This window comes from Sardina pilchardus, chromosome 24, assembly GCF_963854185.1.
Source record: "Sardina pilchardus chromosome 24, fSarPil1.1, whole genome shotgun sequence".
Taxonomy (NCBI): domain Eukaryota; kingdom Metazoa; phylum Chordata; class Actinopteri; order Clupeiformes; family Clupeidae; genus Sardina; species Sardina pilchardus.
Genome location: NC_085017.1, coordinates 24,725,905 through 24,748,855, shown reverse-complemented (window position 1 = coordinate 24,748,855; position 22,951 = coordinate 24,725,905). Strand labels below are relative to the sequence as shown.

Genomic DNA, 22,951 nt, shown 5'->3' with positions numbered 1-22,951 from the left:
CGAAGGATAAGAATTCTGGTAATGCGCTTCCTAGCATTTGGACACTTCATGAGTGTTCAGCTGTTGAATATTATCAGAAGTTATTTTGTCTGCAAAGTCATTATTTTGAGTTGGGGCGACACCTAGTGGTAACCTCGATAGCTCTACGTGTCCTGCCTGATATGGTATCACACATTAATAGGAACTTTTAATTATCTTTCAGTGCAACGTGGAAAAATACTGCTCTCTGAAGCCTGACAACAAACATGGTCAAATCTGCCCATGCCCACGAGGGTCGAGGTGTGGCCATTTCTTCTTGAAGAGCATGTGATTCTGTTTCAACCTTCACATGGACACACCATTATGTTAGTATTGCCTGTCATGTTTGTGTTGTCCAACAAAGCTATACAATAAAAACATTAGCTAGTCAGAATATTCAGCTTTCATAAAACGTGTAGTAATACACTATTTACCTGCAGATGGCACTCCATAGCAAGGGGGACGTGACTAGGTGCTGTCAGTCTGGTATTTACATCTGTTTGTATGTTGGTGTTGCTTACTTCTGCTTGAGCTACAGTCTTTAAAGTGAGAAGGCTCAATAAAATTTTCATACTGTTTGTCTGTCTTTGAAAGTGGTCTAAAGTGGGAGACAGTTGGAGAAGGAAAGAGCTTTCTTCTATTTTTGCCATATCTAACCTCTGCAGTAGAATTCTAAAAAAAAATCACTTTACATTTAAATATACTATTTTGATGTAAAAATTCACCCGAAGTAAGAGTAACAATAATCTGTGTTACACTTGAGATTTGGAGCGGAGTGAAAACTGCAACACATTAAGTACTTTGAAAGCAACTTAAACACACTTCTATTAAAAAAAAGTCTAAAACAGATGCCAAAGAACTTGGATGACCCTTATGAGGAGCCGAGGGAGATCAATTGAAGAGCACACCGACACTATTCTATGCTCCGTCCTTTATCAGTCAGAAGTAAACGATAATGACAAATGATATTCTGATACAGCACATTACGGTACTTTGCGGACTACTTTGGGATAGTCTAGCCCATCATGCGTTTTTCACTGAAACATAGCTAAAGAGAGTTTTCCCATTTCTTTTATTACAGCATAGAGCCAGTCTGCTGCCGACAATAGGAAACATATGTTACATCTCATAAAAATACAGTATTTACAGTTAAGTGGGGGATTCATCAGTAAAATCGTTAGTCAAATACAGTTTTGGAGTATATCACGTCACCCACCCCCTAACTTATACACAAACACACACACACACACACACACACAACTACACACCCAGCCACACACACACACCCAGCCACACACACACGTCATCTAGTTCCCTTCTTCTACTCAGTTGTGGATAAAACAGTTTTAAGTGGAATGAAAGTGATGCACCCCCTTGCCACCCCACCCGCTTGCGCTCACACACACACACACTCCTCTCTTGCTCACACATGTATGCATGCTCAGCCTTCCTGCATGCATGCTCTCCACAGTCTACAGATCAAAAACAATTCAAGGTTAATCAATTTAGAACGAACTGAGACATCACCCCTCACAACCATTACTAGCAAATTAGGAATTGGTGTAGTTGGACCTCTAAGCTTGAACTGCATTGACTAAATAACTAAAGTGACAGGAAATTTGAAATGAAAAACAACCCATTAAAAAAAAAAAAAAAAAAAAAAAAAAATTGCTCTGGAAAAACCCATGTGCCTGACAAATACCAGGATAAAAAAAAAAACAATTAGAAGACAGGAAGCGTCATCTCATGTCTGCAGAAATGTGAAATCTTATTTTAGAGTGATTACACCTGGATGTTGGGTTTGTCGTCATGTTTGATGATCTGAGTCATAGCGCCTGGGAGACCTTTTTCCCCCTCCTAACATCATTTACGGGATGTTATTCACCCTCGGGCAAAGTCATCTCTGCTACAGACAAGAAGATGACAACGCTTAAGTCGATTAATTTATAGAGATTAATTAAAACAGTCTACCCTAAGGCTTGTAGAAGAAAATAAAAAATAAAATAAAATGCCCCCATGATATTCAGAATGCTTAAAATACCTTTTTTTAAGTATTATGGGAAAAACACTACTTTTATCACAGAGTCAACTGCATGCAGAAATTATCCAATTCATGAATATTTAAACAATTATCAAATGAGAACGATAATACTGTCTATCTTTCCAAATTACTTTTCAATTAGGATTGTGGTTGCCGCACCAAGTTCAAAAACTCTGGTGAAGGTATTCAAGAACAGCACAGAGATTCACCGTAAATAGCATAAATATTAGCGACATCATCCACACGTCCACAAACTTGTGATGCCAGGATGGAGCTGATGCTACCATGCCTCAAGGCTACGTGTATGCTACTTAAGATGAATCACACTACAAGCGCAAGACTAAGAAAATCACACACACAAGATACCAGAGGTAAAATAAGGCTAATCTGGAGAGGTGAGCAACACTTTTCACCGGAAATGTCTTGCAGGACTCTTAAACGTACTTATTACACTTTATAATGTTTTAACCTACTAGTATTTTAAAATTCTAAATTCTCCTTAAGACCCCTGGCAGTTCACATAATTCAAAATACTGTCTCTGCTCTGAGCACTTCCAATATGCCTACTGTGCTTTGAAAAGTCCATGGAATTTGGTTGCTTGTAGTTAGAGGTCCATTTCTTTGCAATGATCTTAGTGGCTCACATTCACAAGTAAATAAAAGAAGTCCCCTTAATTAACTTCAGTGTCCTCAATGTCAACTCCTTCCCATGGTTTTCTCAAGCTCGCTGTACCAATAACATCTCTAAATAATGAGGTCAAACCACTGGTTGAGCATAGATTGCATAAAACATCAAAGGGGTTTGCTGTTTGTTTTGATATGTCTTGATACAGTATGTCCAGAAGCTGGACGGTGAATAACAAGCTGCTGACCATTTGGAGAGTTTGTTTGTTTGTTTGTCTGGTCTGACCTGAGTTCAGTTTTGACGCAATCAAAGATCATTCAAGTCAAAATCATGCTCAATATGAGCCTGTGGCCAAAACAGCGGAGTCAGCTCAGGTCAGACAAGCCAGCTTCTTGTTTGGGGAGGCGAGTTTGGCCTCTTGTGTCTCAATCTCATTGAATTATTCAGCATAGTATGGCTCTGGAAAATGGGCTCCCCTGTTGGACCAAGGCAGGAGGATGTGACCTCGCGGCTCCTGTCCAGGCGCTAGATGGACTCTATCTGCCGGCGGACCTTCTCTGATGCCAAGCGGTCCAAAGACCGTTGCCTGGCAACCACCACAAGAGCAAAGAGAACAGTGAGGCCCAACATGGCTCCTTCAAACTTCCAGAAGAGATGCTCCTCCAAGAGAGTGGAACGACAGCTGAAAAAGGAGGAGACCAGATGAGATTTATTTTCTTTAATTCAATAGAGGTCGGTATACAGGCTGGGTGCTTAATAGTATATCAATTCATGGGTTTCATCAGGTCCCTTCTCACAGGTGTATTAATCAAGCACCATGCAGTCTGCATTCATAATCAAGGTAACTGATGTTATACACCTGTGTAAAGGGACCTGATGAAACCCATGAATTGTAAAACACTGTCCTTGTGTTTTTGTGTACACTCACCTCTTATGGACTTCTTTGCTGGTTTTGGTACAATTGATCCGCTCCACGTATCCTGTTAGACTGCACTCAGGCAATGTCTTCTGAGGGGGGAAGAGATAAGACACAGATTACACAAGTAGCTAACAACCTAATAGCTCTCAGCAGGATGTGTGACATGTGAGTCTGTGTACACACTGACATAACGTCACTTTAAAGTTGTAAACTGACCTTTGAACTAGCAGCTACATTTCAGTGGCACAGTGTGCCACGAAAACAAATTGACTTGGGGTATGATAATACCACGCAGCATTGTTTGGGTATGATTATCTTAATATTGTAAGAGAGGTGAGCAACATAAAGGGTGAAGGTAAAAAGGTTTATAAACGTTCGGCTTTCTCACACACCGTCTGAAATGCATTGCATTGGGAGCACTCTGTGGCTACCACAAATTCTTCTATCTGCCAACAAGGAGTGGTGATGGGCCTGGTCACTGCAAAGAAAAAAACAGTCACTACATGACTGGATGCTACTTTTGGATAATGGGCAAGGCATTCCAGTAACACAGTATCAAGACTTTCCAGTAAGACAATTAATGTTCCAAAATCCTCACCTGGTGGTTTTTCTTCTTTTGAGAGAATGGAAGCCCCAAACACCCTGTAGGGAAACTTGAATTAGAGAGGTTCTGTCCATTAAGCTCTTGACATAAACTATTCATCATGAGGTTTCTTACCTGAGAGACACAAGCCCCCAGAAAAGTGCGTGGAGGACCAGAATCCTGGGCCTACAACACGTCGTTGGGATCCGACAGTCACTCTCCATGATCCCGCAACAATTCCTTGCCAGAGGCGCCACGTCTGGGCTTTACTCCGACATTACTACGACTCTGAGATGTTTTGTTGAAAGAGATACGCAATTTCACCTGCAGGTAACAGAAATAAACATGGCCATCAATCCCGCCCGACGCATTGTAAACACAGGAGCTCACTCGTGGGTAAACGCTCACGTTGCCATATTGAAACCCAATGCCGAAAAAATAGGCTATTGACAAGACTCAACGGCGACCCACGGTAAACTCATTTAGATTAAACCTCCAGATTGTCGACACGGATTCCCTGATCTAATCTCATCTGACATTCCCATTTTATGTCAGGGCTAACGTCATTATTGTGGGTGAGTCACCAGTGAAGTTAACCAGAGTTCACTCTAATGTTACCAAACAGTTAGCAGATGAAATAGATAGCCTGCCATGCTTGTTGCCGACGCGCCAGCAAAGCCATACAATACAGGCCATTGTCCAACTAGAGAACAGCCGCCAACAGGTAAACCGTGTCTGTTACGGTCTAGCTATTGATCAGCTATGATCAAAACGGCCAAAGCCGCGGATGCTTTGTGACTTTCAAACGTTAACGTTAGCTGGAGAATAATAACTATCGACGACACGGGCCGTCTACATCACCAACAATTACCGTAGATTATTTGTTACACGGTACAATGTATGTTCTAACAACTATATAACAGCATACCAGTCTGCTAGTTTATAACAACGATGTGACGTTAGTGATACGGCATTAGCTAATTATGCTAGCTAACTAGATAGGAGAGATAAAGTTCACTTCGTCAGATCGCCGATGCCCAGCAAACCAACTCACCAGTGTCCGTTATGGTCAATGACACATCAATTTTCAGCGAAACAGCTCTTGAAATCGATTGTCCACACATCCACAATAAGTCCAAAGCCGCGGTACCTGTCTCACAACGGATAATTTACTGCATTTATTTAACAGTATCGCAACAACACATAAGGGTAGTTGCCATTTTGAATTTTGCCTTGACGCGTCATCGGCCAAGACGTGTATAGGAAAGCACCGGAAAACACCTAAAATAAGATAGTGCCCCCTTGAGGTCTCCATATGTTATTACCTATAACGATTTGCCATAACTAAAAATGTCTTGTTTGACATTGCTATATTTAAGGACCTGTGTCTGTTTAATGAAGAACTAGTCATGCAGCAGCAACATCCATTTGAGAAAAAACTTTATTGAAACAAATAAAATAAGTTAGTAATGTGAGTGGCTTTTGCTCTCAATGTAGAAGGAAACAGTTAGTTTTGAGCTGAACATCCTCATCAGAATAATAAAAAAAACTCTGAAAAGCTAAGGTCAGCATTTGAACAATCTATGAAAGAGCATCATGGAAGACTTCTTCATTTAGTGTGCATTTTATTGCTTTACAATTGTACAATGTCCATACACTGCATAAGTACTTCAGAGAAAGGGAATTAGGTTGGAATGTCATCAGAGGACCAGGTGAGAGTAATGTCCATGAAAACAGAGGATGGATTTTTAAAAGGGATGGGGGAGGGTGGGTTGGCATGCAAAGGACCATGCACACTGCATTCAAGTATCAAAAACAGTGTCTCGTCCAATGTGGGTTGTCTCTACTCTAATATGCCCAACGTTTGGCTTGTTTGTCTCATAGAAAAAAGAAGTTGTGCGCAAAACAAGGCAATTATGCAGCATGCTCAACATGGCCCATCACATGCCTAGACATGGTACCCAATGCTGCTACAGCCATGCCCTCATGTCCTCCCCAGTACATTAATATAGATCTACTCTAGTATGCATGGCAGCAGGACAGACGTATGGGGAGGTTCTATATTTGAAGCATTTTAAAGGGCAATTTTGACTGGGAAGGAGGTCAAAGTGAAGAGTAAAAATAGCAGTGTGGCTAGTGCGGCCATCACTGTCTGAAAAGCACTGTTGTGCTTTACGATGAATGCTTTTTTTTTTTTTTTTTAGTCTCATAGGAATCGCTGTGACTCTTGTCCTACATGCTTCAGCTTTACCATAATTGTGCTACGATAAGTAATCAAAAGGAGTAGATATATCCGAAAGGCACAGATTCATTCAGTATGCGACCCTTGGAAGCACCCAGTTGATGGAGGTCATGATAGACTCTCCAGTGAGAATCTGAGGCAAGCTTGCTTGCCAAAAGTACCGGTTCAACATGTGTCAATGAAAAAAACAATTTACACAACCATGGACCCACGCTTAAAGGATGTAGGCATATAGCCTGGACTACAATAAAACAGGTTGATATGGTCTGTGGAGAGGATTTCTGCATTAACTACAGTCCTTTTCCAGAAACTAGTGCTGTTATGGAAACCACTTGAGAAAACTTCTCACACACCAAAATCTTCTTAATGAATCTGGTGAAACTGTGTTGGGAGGAAATATGTGAGCACTTTGAAAAAAATAAATAAAAAATTCATTCATCTTTCATTGTCATGACTGGATCAATATGGTAGAGAGGCCGATCAAACTAGGCTAGGGAATGTTGGCAAATCTTGAGGAACTGTTCTGGGGGATATTCCAAGAACGTGGTTTAGTGACTATTCTGGGAAAGTTAAGTCTGATGAGTAAGGGGTAAACCTAATAGAAGAGCTGTATGGCTTCATTCTAACAAAATCTTGCTGTAGGAGGTTTACTTACTCTGACTTAATTTACCCAGGTTTATCACTAAACCTTTCCAAGTACCACGTACTTGGAACCCCCCCCCCCCCCCTGGAATACAAGCAGGATGATGTGAAAGCAGAGCATATGTGTAAAATGATTGCATAGCACACATGTTTTCATGCTTCTGTCAGACTACAAACAAGTGGTTGAATACCAGGGGGAATTGAAACAACAGGATATATAATGTGATGGTTTTATAATATACACATCGTTGAGTCCACAATTGGGATAATGAACAGGTTAAATAAAAGCAGTCATGACAATGAATAAGATACTTTGATAGACCAGGATGTGACCTCTGAGAAAAGAAAGGCCTCTTTAAGGTTTCTTCTTCAAAACTCAACAGGATGCTTGGCTACAGGATCTCGGCTGTGCCTTGGGAGGTCCACACCGCCTCATCCAACTGAAAAAATACATTAATTTAGGATCATTTTGCAAATTAGTTAAGCAAAGTGAACTTGGAGGACTTAGAAGACTTCACCAGTTTGCCTGTCTGAGCCGAGTGATGGGTCTACGGTCAGATACTTTTCCACAGATGCATTCTTTCTTAGACATTATAAGAAGCGCTCATGCACTGAACACCAATGCAACCCTGACACATCCTTCATTTCCTGTTATTCAAGTCAGTTTTTAATGGGTGGCCAAATATGTAGTTGCCCTTGAGGAAAATATCCTTCTGAGAAGGACAAACAAACATGTCACAACGTAAAGGACTTCAGAAAGGTGGTGAAGAATACAATTAAACCAAGGGAAGGGGAATAAATAGTGTAATAAAGAATGTGTAGGATCAAGTGACTGTCTCAGTGACTATCTAGGAACATGTTGCACCAAAACCATCTCATTCTCAGTCACCCCAGTGTACAGTACACCCCTTGTTCAGTGTCCATGGTTATGTACTGATTGGCCCTTTCGGTCTGGCTTGATAAACATGCAGAGTTGAACGGGGAGGCGGCAAGGCGGTATAGGGTGAGGTCCAGTACGGGTGCCTAAGAGGCTTCTATTCATACTTCTAACTTTACTAGGCTGTATGTGGCCACACACGACAATGGATCCTTGATTCTCCCTGTAAGAAACATGCAATTCAACTCCATTATAGAAATGGGGGATATAGGAATACTGACTTATCTTTTTTTGCAAAGTGGGCTTTCTTGAGAATTGACTGGTCTAGGTTGGTTGGGAAATAAACCCAAATCAGTGATGCCTTGGCTGTCCGGTCTTCAAGGTCACACCATCACAGAGCCAAACTCTCACACTCACAGATACATCCACACACACACACACACACACATATAAAACGTGTGATACCACATCTGGCTATAAATAAACCTGAGTGTCCTGACTAAAACCCACTTCACTTGATCTTTCTTTCTTTCTTTCTTTCTTTCTTTTTTACTTACTTACTTTCTTTCTTTCTTTCGTTCATTCTTTCTTTCTTTCAGGGCGTATGGATATACAGTAGAACCATGCAGAAGGTCGAGAGGGTGCAGGGAGAGATGACGCGTTGGTGGAATGACTATCCATATGTCTCTCAGCGCTCCCAGTGTATGTGCTTGTGACACCAGGCAGCAAGGTCCTTTATTATTATCATTATTAACATTATTATTATTATTATTATTATTATTATCATCATCATTATTATCATTATGATCATTATCATCATGTCTTTTCCAGTCCACAGTAATGCCCAGTACAGAGACACCATCAGCAGTAGAGAGATGAGAGAGGAGGGGGGGGGGGGGGGGGGGGGGGGGGGGGGGGGCAGGAGGGAGGGCTACATTCAGCTGAGGCTCAGACTTCCACCCATGCAAAGTCTAAAACAACTCGCATCAGCTCCGGGTGAAAACAAACCCCCAACCCCCCAAAAAAACGGAACAAACAGATGCCACACAGAAAGTAGGCCTTGTCCCAAAAAAAACAAACAAATGTTTTCAGACCTCTTCCTAAGGAAAATAAACAAAACAAAACAAAAACAAACAAACAAACAAACAAATCAAGCACACACAAAAAACAATCCCTTGATTGATCTCGAGGTCTACTGATTCAAAATCAACATCAGCAAGAAATGATATAATCTTCAAATCTTGTATAAAGTATAATCTTATTTATATAAAAAAAGGATGTCAAAAGAAGTCGATATACCCACAGTTGCTTGTAGTTTAAAAATAGACCAGTGAGGGAAGGGGGAGGTGGTGGTGGGTGAGTGAGTGACTGAGTGTCTCAGTAGTTGAGTTATGTTGATCCACTCCCCTTTCTCTCCAGAGAGAGAGGGAAGTAGAGTACGCAGGTCCTTGTTTAGCCTTTCGGAGAGCAGTTTTCTTTTGGCATGCCACTGCTCTGCCACTGCCCTCTAGTGGAGACAGTCTGAAATGTTCATTAAAGGGTTCAGCTCTCGTCCACAGTGGAGGGCCACTGAAGAGAGGACTATGACAGAGAGAAAGGAAGAGACAGAGCTTTAAGAGAGAAAGAGAGAGAGAATGAGTTATGATTTAAAGGGGAATTGGCAATTTTTTTATATAAGGAAACGGAAAAATGAGTAGAGGAAAGTCTAAAGAGTAGACACACAGAGGATGGGATGAAGTAGTAACCGTGGAAGTGGATTGATAGAGCTGGGAGTAGAGAGAGGTGGAAATAGATAGATAGAGCTGGAAGAAGACAGACAGAGCTGGAAGGCTTCAGATCTGGAGGTAGACAGGGGATCCTTCTGAAGGCTGCCGTTGACTCAGACAGAGTGTGTAGATATGGTGCAGAGGTGAGCATTCTCGTTTTGCTTGGTTCCATGTTTTCCTTTTGAAGCTTGCAGTCTGTGTGGGAATCCGTCTTCTTCTTGCAGTGGTGCGGGTCAGTGATTCTCCACGGCTCTCTGCTCCACTACTACCTAGTCCATGTTCCCACTGTCGGAGTGGACGATGTTGAGTGTGTTGGCGGAGGGGAAGAGCTCGCGCTGGTCCGTGGGGCTGTGATAGTCCGAGGTGAGGTCCGGCTCCAGCAGGGAAGACAGGGTGAAGTGGGACGAGCCCTTCTTCAGGCACTGGGAGTAGAAGTTCAGCAGCAGGTCCAGCTTGTTCTCAATGGACTGAACCTGAGAAGCAACACCCACAGAACACATACTGATACACTGGTGCCATACTAGCATACATCAATCATCACAATAGAGCTGTTGTATTGTTAAACAATATTATGTAAGATAATACTATGTTGAATTATCTGATTCGGCACATAAAATGATAAAGACAGTACTATAATTCGTCCGACTGCAAATACCAATTTCAGCATGTTTTGGCATCAGACTACAGCCACGTCAACAATAGCTGAATTTCAAAAGGCGCTCAATGAAACAGAACACAGCATTCAGAGGAGCACAAAAGTAGAGCTGCATCCTTTTGCTTGTCATTGCTGCTCAGCTGACTAAGGGGTAATTAGAGTGTGGATACCTGGAACACCCCCAAACCACAGCTCTCCCTCTCATTCTCTCTCTCTCTCTCTTTCTCTCTTTTTCTCTCTTTCTCTCTCTCTCTCTTGATCTCTCTCTCTCTCCCCTTCTCTTTCTCTGTTTCTCTCTCTCCTGTGGCCTGGCCCACAACACACAAACAATGTGGCATCTGATGGGAATCAGTGTTAGCAAAAATACATGTCACTGGTTCATGATGGTAATTCAAAACGGTCGATAAAAATGATCTTGTTTTTTTGCACAGAGAACATGCACAGTTAATGTCTGAGATAAACAATGGGCAGTAGTTCAAAGCAGAAAATTGTATAACAATAATAATTATTGAAAAGGTCTACTTACTGACTATTCAGCTAAATTTAAACATATACGGGTATGAAACGGCCAGAGGTGCTGACTGCACAACAAAGATGTCTCAAAGCTGTCCTTTTGGCCTCTTATGTAACTGACAAAGGCTTTGATTACAGAGGCGATGAAGCGCTATGGTAAGACAAATCCTCTACGCCAAAAAGACAATGAGCTTTCTGAAACATGACCCTCGGCTGGCATCATCGCAGCCATCTCTCAGGACAGCAGCCGACATTGGGCACTCGCCCAGCAAACACATTTAAAATCAGTCTTGTGGACGCATCCTCTCCTTAGTTCCGGTCCATTATGAGCACTGAGCATCAGAATGATGAAACAGGTACATTCCGGTTAGCCCGAGTGTCGACTGGTTGACAGACACAAACATGTCGACATGGAGAAACTCTCGGGAATTAGACGGGCCATTCAGAGCTAGTATACTAGTATACAGAACACTGAACTCGTCACTTGCATTTCATCCTAATCATGTCAAAAATGTACAAATATATGATCTTTAAACAGACCAAAAGTCCTAATCTGAAAGTAATAACACTCCCTTGTCTAGATGACATTACCTGTTAATGTAATGCTGTAAGTGTGAAACAGATGGGTGGGATCAGTAGCAGAGCATGTCTTTTTTTATATATAATCATATTTATTCGATTCTATACGCGTAACAGAAATTGCTTATCCAGTACAGACGTATAAGTATCAATTCAATAGGTCCTACTTACTCATGCTAGGTATTCACATTCTGTCACTCACAATTATTCCCCCCCAATCATTCATACTCACACACATTCACCCATACAGTACATACCTAGAACACCCACACTCATAATTATTCAGAGCAGCGCAGAGCATACTGTATGTGACTGGTGTCTGGTGCAAGTTCCTTTACCTGTTTCTCCACTTTAACAACACGTCCCATCATGCTCAGCTCGTCCATTTGATCCAGTTCTGGTGGCGTCTTCTCCCCCTTCTCAATGCGGACCTTCTTATCTGTCTGGACACCCCCACGGCCAATGATCTGATCCACCCTTTTCAAGACACACATGAAATCAAACACGGGATGAGCCTTCTGGAAAAACTTTATTTTTAAGTAGACAACTTCAGTCATTTTCAAACAGCAAAGCAATCTATCCCCTCATGTGAAACTTATAAAATCATCTAATACAAAAACCTACTATTATTAGCAAGAAAAACACTTCCCTACTGCATATGAGTAAATCCAGTACAAACATGTATGAGTGTTGCTACGTGTGTGTGTGTGTGTGTGTGTGTGTGTGTGTGCGTACCTGCACTGTAAGCTCTTGATTCTGCCCAGCATGTCTAGGTGTCCGGCTGAGTACTGCTCAATCACATCCTTCACATCATACGGCCGCAGAGTCTCCTTAAACTTCCTCTTGGCCACCAGGAATTTCAGGATCCTGTAAACGACACCATATACACACACACACACACACACACACGTTTAACATTTATACTCATACACAGACATATAGAAGAATAAACAAAAATGCAGACGAGCACAAATACACACATACACACACACACACGCACGCACGCACGCACGCACACACACACACACGCACGCACGCACTCACACACGCACACGCACACGCACACGCACACGCACACGCACACGCACACACATACACATCTTAGAGCAGCCTCTGTTAAAAGGTGCCTCCGCTCCCCTCTGGAGTGATAAAGTGGGGCGCGAGGCAAACAAAGGCAAAGTGCCGTGAAACGAGCCGGCTGATAAACACGCCTAACGAGATTAATTACTGAGGGAGACCTTATCACTCGCACAATACACACACCCATAAACAGCCAGCGTGGCAAAGTGGGGGTGGAGGGCTGAGTGTGTGTGAGTGTGTGTGTGTGTGTGTGTGTGTGTGTGTGTGTGTGTGTGTGTGTGTGTGTGGGTCGCCTTACAGTCAGCTATTTCAGCTTCACATTTATTCTGGCACACACACACACACACACACACACACACACACACACACACACACACACACACACACACACACACACACACACACACACAGGCGCTGGCATATAATGGTGTGCGAGACACCTCACCACAATGCACCATGGCCTTTTAAAGGCCACAGTGGTTACAGCTTCAAGTGACTCTGAGGTATCTGTGTGTCCTCCTGTGGCTCCTCTGCGCTCTTAGTCTCTCTCTGTCTATCTTTTCATCTTCTCTTCTCTTCTCTTCTCTTAGTCTCTCTCTCTGTCTACTATCATTTCATCTCCTGTGCTCTTCTCTTCTCTTAGTCTCTCTCAGTCTATCTTTTCATCTTCTGTGCTCTTCTCTTCTCTTATTCTCTCTGTCTATCTTTTCATCTTCTGTGCTCTTCTCTTCTCTTAGTCTCTCTCTCTGTCTACTATCATTTCATCTCCTGTGCTCTTCTCTTCTCTTAGTCTCTCTCTGTCTATCTTTTCATCTTCTGTGCTCTTCTCTTCTCTTATTCTCTCTCTCTATCATTTCATCTCCTGTGCTCTTCTCTTCTCTTAGTCTCTCTCTGTCTATCTTTTCATCTTCTGTGCTCTTCTCTTCTCTTATTCTCTCTCTCTATCTTTTCATCTTCTGTGCTCTTCTCTTCTCTTAGTCTCTCTCTGTCTACCTTTTCATCCTCTGTGCTCTTCTCTTCTCTTCTCTTAGTCTCTCTCTATCTACCTTTTCATCTTCTGTGCTGTTCTCTCCTCTTAGCCGGATTGTTCCATTGTTGTAAGTCGGTTTGGATAAAGGTCCGAGCTAAATGACTAAATGTAAACACCAAACTAGCTATTCGACCTCACAAGGAAGTGCTGAGAGCATGGTGCGGAGGCGTGAAAGGCACACTCATACACACAGACACACACACACACACACACACACACACACACTCATCCACGCACACACACACACACACACACACACTCATCCACGCACACACACACACACACACACACACACCTAATATATATTCTTACAGTAATATAATATTAATCCAGTAGATGCACACATTACAATCAACTGTGCACCTGTGTTCATTCTCTGAGTCCTTTGACGAGGCATGACACCAACACACACGATGCTGCACTGGGATGCTTCTGTAAACAGGGTCCAAATATTGACTCATTGTGAAACTGATCTACTTTGTCCTAAATGTGTGTGTGCTGTCAGGCACCTGACGTCCACACCCAGCTCAGGTGCTCGCGTTTGTGCGGACGCTGGCCCCCGCCGTGTGATCGCTCATGCTAACAGCTTCTGCCAGATGTTTTTTGTGGCCGTGTCGCCTAGCGCAGGAGATGAGCTAGAGGCAGGTCAGGGCTGCTGGCCTCCCCTCCTTTCTCTCTCTCTCTCTCTTCCTCTCTCCCTTCCATTCTCTCTCTCTCTCTCCCTCTCTCCCTCCCATTCTCTCTCTCTCTCCCTCTCTCCCTCTGTCCTCCGTCTTATCACTCGCGCATAACTACCGCCCACACGTGCTGGCTCGGCAGAAAAACGCGAAACAGCGAAATGTTAGGATCGCAAAACAGCCGCACTCAAACTGTCATCGTTCCCCCCCCCCCGCCCGTGATTGATCACTCCATAGGAGTGGCCAGGCAACACGCAGGATAGGGAGAAAGAGGACATGGAGAAGAGGGAGGGGAAGGGGGGGACTTTCCCCCCCCCCCCTTTTCTTTCACTTGGTCTTCTCTTTTTTTTCTCCCCCTAAAATGAGAGTGGCCTATCTCTGGTAAGCAGACGTAGCTCCTTGCGGTGATGAGCTGGCTTTAGTGCCTGTGCCCTCAGCCTCTGAGGAGAACGGAGATGCTTCAGGGTAGCCTTTAATGCTGTGCGCTCGCTCACATCCCTCCAGTAGGGGGTGCTACTTTAAGGAGGAGGCGAGAAGTAGTTGCCTGCTGAGGCACTGATATATGAGCTGACATCAATACTGCACAAAAAAACAGTCTTTGGTCACAAGGCACAAATTCTGCCTGGGACGGTGTACTTTCGAGCTAGGCGGTCTGTGTTTTTGAAAGGCCAAAGTATCTATACAAATATGTTCCCCAAACAAAGGAACTTTTTGTTGGCAAGAATGGTTCCTCTGGGCCAGAGGAGTAGACGTTCAACATGGACTCTGTGATCAAGATTAATTGAGTCAGAAGGGTTCTTCCTGTTCTCAACAGTTCACTTGTTGTCTGGTGCTGAGGGACACCACATAGCCATAGTATTTCTGCATCGCTGTGGCTAGAATGTGGCGCAGTTTCTCGGCATCGCCATGGACAATAGAAAACAGGAACAGAAGAGATGTCCACAGCTGTTTGCCAAAGTCACCCACATCAGGCCCCGAAGAGCACCAAAGTTTCTTGATGACTCTCGAGTTTTGGCTTTTCCGCAGCATGTGGGGTTTTTTTGTGTGTGTGAGTTTTTTTGAGGGATTTTGCAGCTACCTGCATATTTTCCTGGGGTGGGTCTCAGGTGTAGGTAAGAGAGAGGCGAAAGGAACAAAAAAGAGAGAGAAAGAGAGAGGGAGGAATGAGAAGTACAGTAGAAATCCCATTTATTTACAACCTCCCCGAGGCACTCAGCAAAGCGCTGACTCTTTTCAATAGCTCTGGTGGGAGCCTGTCTCCTTACTAGGAGGGGAGTTGGTCTAACCTTTACGTTGTCCGACCTCATGAGCTCCGATGCCAAGGAGCTATATGAAGCTGTGTGGAGCTCTGTTGAACATCTATCCCCTCTGCCATGTGGTCCATCTTCACTGCCTTCACTGTCTCGTGTCACCTACAGCTCACTGCCATAAAACTGCCCCCCCCCCCCCCCCCCTTCGGTTCGGTTCCCTCTGCAGTTTATTGGTAACTTACTGAACTGGCATGCTGATAAACCAGAACTATAAATAAAATTGATGACGTGTTTGAAGTATGTCTTATATCAAGCATGTGGAAACGCCGGTGTAAACCATTTATTAACTAGACACTGGTCTCACAGGAGTCCCCCCTATATAGAATATCATTTTGATGCCACTCCAAACCTAAGGACAGGAGTGAACACTCTCTTAAATCAGCGTGGATGGGTGTGGATTTATTTGCATGTCCTTGCAGTTGGATGGCGACCATAGGTTTCATTTAAGGGGCTAACAGAGTGATTTAAAATCAGGAGACAAATTCGGCAAGAGCCATCCGTCAGTGTTTGAATAAACACCCTCTCAATCATTTCTGAATGTTTATGTGAGTGTTAAACTCATCTCCTCCTGGCCTGGGTGTAGCTGAAAACCTTTAATCACTTCCACAGCCCACCAGGATCACAGCCTGGACCCAGAGACCGGGTCCACAACACAGCTGTCCAACAACAAACCCCCGTCTAGAAAACGTTTATGGACGGAGGAGCAGACATCGAGGTCTGACGAGAGGTCTGCGTGGCCGTAAATTAATAATACCGTTTGGAAAAACCTCTCTGCCTTTCCCTTTGGAAAACGAGAAAATGAGTCAAGGGCAAGGGAAACAATGCAACCTCTTATGAATAAATCACACCCTCAATAACGGAGCCAGAAAAAGAAGCTTTTTTTTTTTGGAAGTCAAAAAGAGAGAAAAAAAACAAAGCAAAAAAAGGAGGTGCACTTTGTAGGGTTTTTTTTTTTCTTGGTGTGTCTTTTGCGGGAGTGCTTGAGTTTGCACACCTCTGCCCATGTCTGCTGGGCTCGAACAGCAAACTCCACACATTTCTGCCATGGGCTGGTCTGATAAACGGCGAGCCTCCTTTCAAAGTGAACACTCAGCACTAAGACGCATGCTAAAATTTGCCTTTTTTATTTATAGGACATCAATCTTGGCGACGGGGAGGAGGAGGAGGAGGAAGAGGAGGACTGCGAGGAGAGAGTCCAGTGGCGTCGTCGCTGTGGCCTCTTGTCATGAGCCGTCCCCGCGCACCTGTGCCGTCTCCGCGAACCGCAGTCCCCGCGCACGTGCCTCTGTCCAGACGTTCAGGGCCGGGCCAGGTGAGGCACGATCCACCCCTCAGAATCCCAGTGCTCAACCACACCACTGAGCTCCACTGCACAGCAGTTTATTGAATGTGTGCTCGTCTAAAATACGTGGTAAAATAAGCTTGGTATGACTTTATGTCATGTATTGTGCTGAATGACTGAGGGTATTGTGTTAGTAAAATATTGATACTGTATTTCAGATAGAAGACTGAGTTTGGAGTTTGGAGTTTGGCGTTTGTGCTGACACTTCCTCCGCCACCACGTCTGCTCTCCCCCCCTGGGGACTTGTACCTCTGTAATCCAGGTGTTCGCGTTTACCTTACTCAGGTTGGAAATATATTTAACCCGCTGATACTGTACTTTGTCAGCGCTGTCAGAGTGTAAATCTGGCGGTTACATTGCCCGTGAACAGTAAAAAACTTCACGGCATTGGCAATGAACAGCAGGAACTTGATGCAGGCAATGATGAAAGAGTCAGTCATATCCGGACTCTAAACATACTTAATCATAGATTTTTTTCTCTGTCACCATATTATATATAGAGTGTATATCTAAATACATATATTTTGGGAAAATACACACTCTTAAAACAAATGTGCTGTCCCTATCTGGAAACAGAGATGTGTTGAAAAACAACTGAAGTTGTTATGTTTTCAACGGAAGCTGTGTTATTTTCAACACATATTGCGTAACAAATAAAAAGGAGACAACACAAACTGTGTTGTCCCTATCTGGACACAAAAATGTTTTTAAAAACTATGCAAGTTGCGCAAGTCTTTGTGCAAGTCTTTTTTTAAGAGTGCAGTGTTAAAAATAAAATATCAAAAAGTAAACACAAGTGCATTGGCATGCACAGTACTGTATGTTGCTAATGTTTCATTGAACAGTATGCTATAATGCTAGCATGCTATGTCTTCATGGGCTCACTCAGGAGATTGAGTTTTGGAAGTCCAAAGAAAACTCAAATAAATGTTGCTTATCAGCAGTGAGGACAATAAATAGTCTCAGTGGGAAGCTACAGTAACTCCAAAGATGTGTTAGGCCTACTGTATTTCATCATCAGCAAATTCAGATAGATGTGAAGAACGACCCAGGTCTTGTGAAAGTGTCCTGCGTGCCTCAGCACTAATGGGGAGCTCAAGTAAAAATCAAGTGTTTGCCAACTTGACATATTTGCACTTTCACATGGGACATGCCCCTCCATGCATGTACACATACAAACATGCAACAACCACACAACACAACACATGACCAGAGCACATACAGCTCATGCACGCAATCACACACACGCCATCACACACACACACACACACACACACACACCACAACACATAACCAGAGAGTATACAGCTCATGCACGCAATCACACACACACACACACACACACACACACACACACACACACACACACACACACACACACACACAAGCAGGCACTTAGTGACCACACCGCAGCAAGTACAGGTAGTAAGAGACGATGGCTCTCTTCCAGCGATGAAATGCCCAGCGATCTGCTTCGATACGCCATCAGGCTCCCCAGAGATGTCAGCATCCATTGCCTCTCACACAGATGCTTGCTGGCACTCAGTGATTGTTTTTTGCCTCCCTCAGTGAAAAGGTATGAAGCATGTATCTGAAGGTGTGTATTTGTGTGTGTGTGTGTGTGTGTGTGTGTGTGTGTGTGTGTGTGTGTGTGTGTGTGTGTGTGTGTGTGTGTGTGTGTGTGTGTGTGTGTGTGTGTGTGTGTGTGTGTGTGTGTGTGTGTATGTGTGTTTGTGTGTGTGCGTGCGTGTTCTAGCTCTATTTTTGTTTGTTCTATACCTGTTTGTTACCTATGATTGTATACAGTGTATAATAGTGTGTGAAAGTTCTCTCTTTTCCTCTCACTGAAATGCACTCAGTCCCCTACACCTCCCACCAGTTCACACAAACACAAAGAGACCCTTCCTTTCACAACATGTGTACTACCAATGCTGTACAAATCACCTTCCTGTTTGGAAGCTTTCTAATAGTTCTAACAGCTGCACTACCACATCTGACTTGGCCAGCAGTATTCTTTCAAAGGGAGATTACATAGGATAACTATAAGAAACATAACTCCTGAGGTCCCTTGGGCTTTTGGCAGTATTGTTTGGCAAACAACAAAACAAAGTTTGTTGATCATTGATCACCACCTGAGCATTGTGACTTTTACAATGCCAGGTATTACTGTAATTGGCTTGAATCATTTCAACTACCTTCCAACTAAAGTGCTTGACTCAGAGAACAGTGATTTGGTGAAGTTTAGTCTTGACTTCAATAGAATACAAACTGCTGAATGTGCATTTTCCTTGACTTTTGTTTTTATTTGACCAGACCAACAACAAGCCACTTTTCTCTTGACTGACCGATGACTGCTCTGCCAAACCCACCCAGTGCTGGAGTCAGCAAGGTGAAAACAAAAGCACTCCGTGGCTCAACAACGGGCATTCCCTACGTTGTGAGTGTTAAAGATATGAGCAATTGTAAGCCAATAGGCTGCCCTATTTGAGGCATTCAGCAAATATCTCCTCACACTTCGCTAGCCGACTGTTCTGCGCGCTAACTAAAAATGAACTCTTTCTATAACTCCGTTTTCCTGCACAGCCCTGGCTCCATCAACTAAAAACAAACACCGTGTGCACAATGCACGAGTTCAAATAATAATAATAATAATAATAATAATAATAAAATAGCAAAATCTATCTCCAGTATCACTAACCCAGTATTTTATGCCACTGGAACATATATTCATATACATACAAACCTTAAGACATTTACTTGAATAAGAGTTTATGTAACCTCAATAGCAATAATGCTCCAAGGAGTCTCCTTGCAATTTGTGGTGGTAGCAAAACTCACATCTACATTATTAGCATCCCAGATTAAATATTTACAATATTATAACACCAGGTGGGCTTATTATATAATAAAACATGTAGGTTATTTCACTATCATACAAAAAAATAGGATTTTTTTTGTTCAGTTTTTGGCTGCAACACTTCAATTATAATGTGTGTGAAAGTTGGTAATGAATTAACACTATGGGACCGTTCTCCTTTCTATTAACCCTATATAGTGAGACCTCTGTTACAGCTCACTGACTCTCTCATTTCACTCTCATCAACAGTTGTGGATGATTGAGAGAGGGGTCATGGGAGCAGGGTTGGTGTGAATGTGTTGCTCCTGCGAGTGTGTGAGGGGAGGGAGGAGGGTGGTGGTGGTGGTGGTGGTGGGGTGGTCGCGAGGGACCGGACTCCAGGACTCACCGGACAGCACGAATCAGAGTCTTCACAGCAGGGATCACCTCGTCCATGGTGACATCACAGTAGGGCTTATCCTCAGTGCTCTCCTCTCCTGTTCCCTCCACTGAGAGAGAATGGAGAGATGGAGAGAGAGAGAAAGAGATAGAGATAGAGAGAGAGAGAGAGAGAGAGAGAGAGAGAGAGAGAGAGAGAGAGAGAGGGAAAGGGAGGGGAGAGATTAATATGAAAATTGCCTTGAGAGAAGGAGAGTACCTAATTTGAATAGACAGTCAGACAAATTAGTTGGATTAGCTATTCATGGAACAGCAATGAGAGTCTATGGCCACAGCACTTACAGCACCGGCTCAGAGAGTGAGAGGAAGACACAAAACGTCTCTAACTCGAGTATCTCTTGCATAGGTCTGTGTTGTGTTAAGGTGAGTGCCCTTTAAAGAGTGCCATGCCCAGTTGCCGTACCATCGACGGGAGGTCTTGGCTTCAGCCGTAGTGAAGTGCGGAAGCGCGTGCGGTCGTTGAAGCTCCAGCTCTTCTGCACCTTTCCCGGACTCGTGGCCTCGGCGACGTTCTCTTGACTCGGCGAGCGCCGGTCATTTCCGGGGGGCAACGGCGAGGCCTTGCTCCTGAGGGCCTGGGACGAACGGGAATTGTTCATCCTTATCCGGTCGCGGAATCCCATCTTACTACTGCCACCCGGGAAAAACACAGGTGTCAGCGCATGTCCCAACAAGGAGCAAATCACACAAGAGAAGTTAATGTCACTGTCTCTCAGCAAATGCACAAGCCAATCCATGTCCACATAATCTATTCCATCAAACCATGCAATCTCATATCACTTATAACTGATCCTCCTCCTGAATGCACTGTCTATATGTGTGCAACATACCAACAAATATCTTAACCAAGCTTGACATAACACACAACAGGAATGGTTACATAAAACAGACAGACTGACAGTAAGAAGGGTTAATATGTTAAAAAAGACAAGTCTGATGAAGGTGGACAGACACAAACACGTCCAAGTATTCTCCTCAAGATTATCTCCAAGCATGCATCTACAGTAGACCTTGTTCTGCACCATTCATTATTTTTCATGGTCCACAAAAAAAACATGGCTAAAATCTGACTGACAAAACACACTCGGTGCTGGAGCTTGGGATGGAGATATGTTCACGGCTGAGTAAACAAGGGGGATCTTATTCTTCATGGCCCACGGTGTCCTGTGATATGCTCGGCATGTTCGGCCAGCGGTTTGGATAAATATTTTAAGAGCAAGAGGGAAGCGCTTGCAGAAATAGCATTTCAACTTTTGCATTTCGGCTGGAAGCATTCAGGTGGACTAGAGAGGGGCGAGGGGGATGGTGGGGGGGGGGGGGAATTAATCCTCTGCATGCCGTTGATATTTGTAAAAAAAAAAGAGAGGCTTTCTTCAGGAGGCTGTTCAGAGGTCCATGAAAATCCTGGAAAATCCAAGAACGTCCCGTGCATACTACAAACACGTACTGAAGTGATTTGGGAGGGGAGAAAAATATAACAACATAGAAAAATGTTCTTCCCTTTTACCCTTTTAAAAAGGGCAAAAACGCATACTCTACGGAAACTGACCTCATGCGACACGGTCCAGAAACAACATGCAATGCAAGAGCTCATCGATACACTCATTCAATCTCCGAACAGCAACTCACCCATGCCACAGGCAAAGAGACTCTTCCTAGCATGCTTCAGGGCGGGAGTGGGTTTTACTAAGCATCAGTCATCAGTCTTAATAAGTAGACCAGCCTATGAGAGATGCGAAGCCTATAAAAGGAACCTGGGTCCACTGAATCTCCAGGCCATTTTCGGGGGCCCGTCCAGGCTGACATTCAGTCCAAATACACCATGAGCTTCACACGTTTCAGCGCTTTGCCATCCAAACCTGAACTCATGGTGTATTTTTGACACAGAGACGCAGGCAAAGTCAACGCCAGAGCTCCCGTTACTGCTCTGAGAACAGGCAATGCTCTCAGCAACCAACAATGTCTTTGCTTCTATTATTAGGCTTCGATTTGGCCATTCATGCATTAAAGCTTTCTAAACATTATTGAACCAGAGCAGAACACTGAGTTCCATTCGCAGAGAATGGGGAATGTTCCAGATTAAAATGTTAAAACCAAGGAATGTCCACAAATTCTACATGTCTAGAATTTGTGAGCCCTTTGGGTTTTTTTTTCACAGCATACAGTTTTCCTAATAAGGAAATATTATGTTGCTTTGGACCAATAAGGTTGGGAGATTCCTGGACATTACATTAACCAGGGGTGGTGGTGTGGGGGTGTGGGGGTGCAGGGGGTGTGGGGGTGGGGTGCAGGTCGGGGAGTGTGCCCTTCGGGGTGCAGCATCGCCGTGGATACCTCTGCTTGCGGCCAGCGTGAATCCGGAAGAGACCCCGCTTTTTAGAAATGAGCTGACTGAGGAGACACACAAGGCAGAGGAACAGGTGAAGGGAAGGGACAGAGCGAGGGATTGGAGGACAGGAGAGGAGAGGAGAGGAGAGGGGAGGAAAGAGAGGAAGAGAGCAGAGGAGAGGACAGAGAGAGGAAAGGGGGCTGGGGGAACGTGGGTTCGGCCTGATGGGAGTTCAAGACTCCAATCCCAAGAGTTTGAGTTCCACTCTTGATCTTAACAACTGATCACAGAACAGATGCCATTTAACTCCTTGATTAGCAGCGCAGCAAGGACAGTCATGGTAACCAAGTCCTGATCAGTTGTTAGAAAGAGGAGATTAAAACAGATACAGAGTGAAGAGACGGGGAATGCAGAGGCGCGGGAACAGG

At 43.8% G+C, this 22,951-nt stretch overlaps 2 protein-coding genes across 3 annotated transcripts in view; both read right to left on the bottom strand.

The window, feature by feature from the left end:
* Positions 1-1,074: 1,074 nt before the first annotated feature.
* jtb (jumping translocation breakpoint) lies at positions 1,075-5,421 on the bottom strand. Of its 2 annotated transcripts, none has more exons than XM_062529495.1 (6): positions 5,241-5,421; positions 4,322-4,510; positions 4,202-4,245; positions 3,996-4,081; positions 3,613-3,692; positions 1,075-3,366 (listed from the first exon to the last, which is right to left on the bottom strand). In XM_062529495.1, the coding sequence occupies exons 2-6, from the start codon at positions 4,408-4,410 to the stop codon at positions 3,210-3,212; spliced, it is 456 nt and encodes a 151-aa protein (XP_062385479.1). In that variant the 5' UTR covers positions 4,411-4,510; positions 5,241-5,421; the 3' UTR covers positions 1,075-3,209. The 2 variants fall into 2 exon arrangements, with proteins under 2 accessions (XP_062385479.1, XP_062385480.1); XM_062529496.1 differs by having other exon boundaries at positions 3,613-3,689.
* Positions 5,422-8,881: 3,460 nt separating this feature from the next.
* Positions 8,882-22,951, bottom strand: part of LOC134072502 (potassium voltage-gated channel subfamily KQT member 4) — a 61,649-nt gene continuing 47,579 nt past the window's right edge. The window contains exons 10-14 of the mRNA XM_062529227.1: positions 20,598-20,824; positions 20,145-20,244; positions 12,196-12,327; positions 11,799-11,937; positions 8,882-10,186 (exon numbers count right to left, since the gene is read on the bottom strand). Coding sequence (XP_062385211.1) covers positions 9,983-10,186; positions 11,799-11,937; positions 12,196-12,327; positions 20,145-20,244; positions 20,598-20,824 — 802 coding nt within the window. The 3' untranslated portion in view covers positions 8,882-9,982. The remainder of the gene's footprint in view (positions 10,187-11,798; positions 11,938-12,195; positions 12,328-20,144; positions 20,245-20,597; positions 20,825-22,951) is intronic.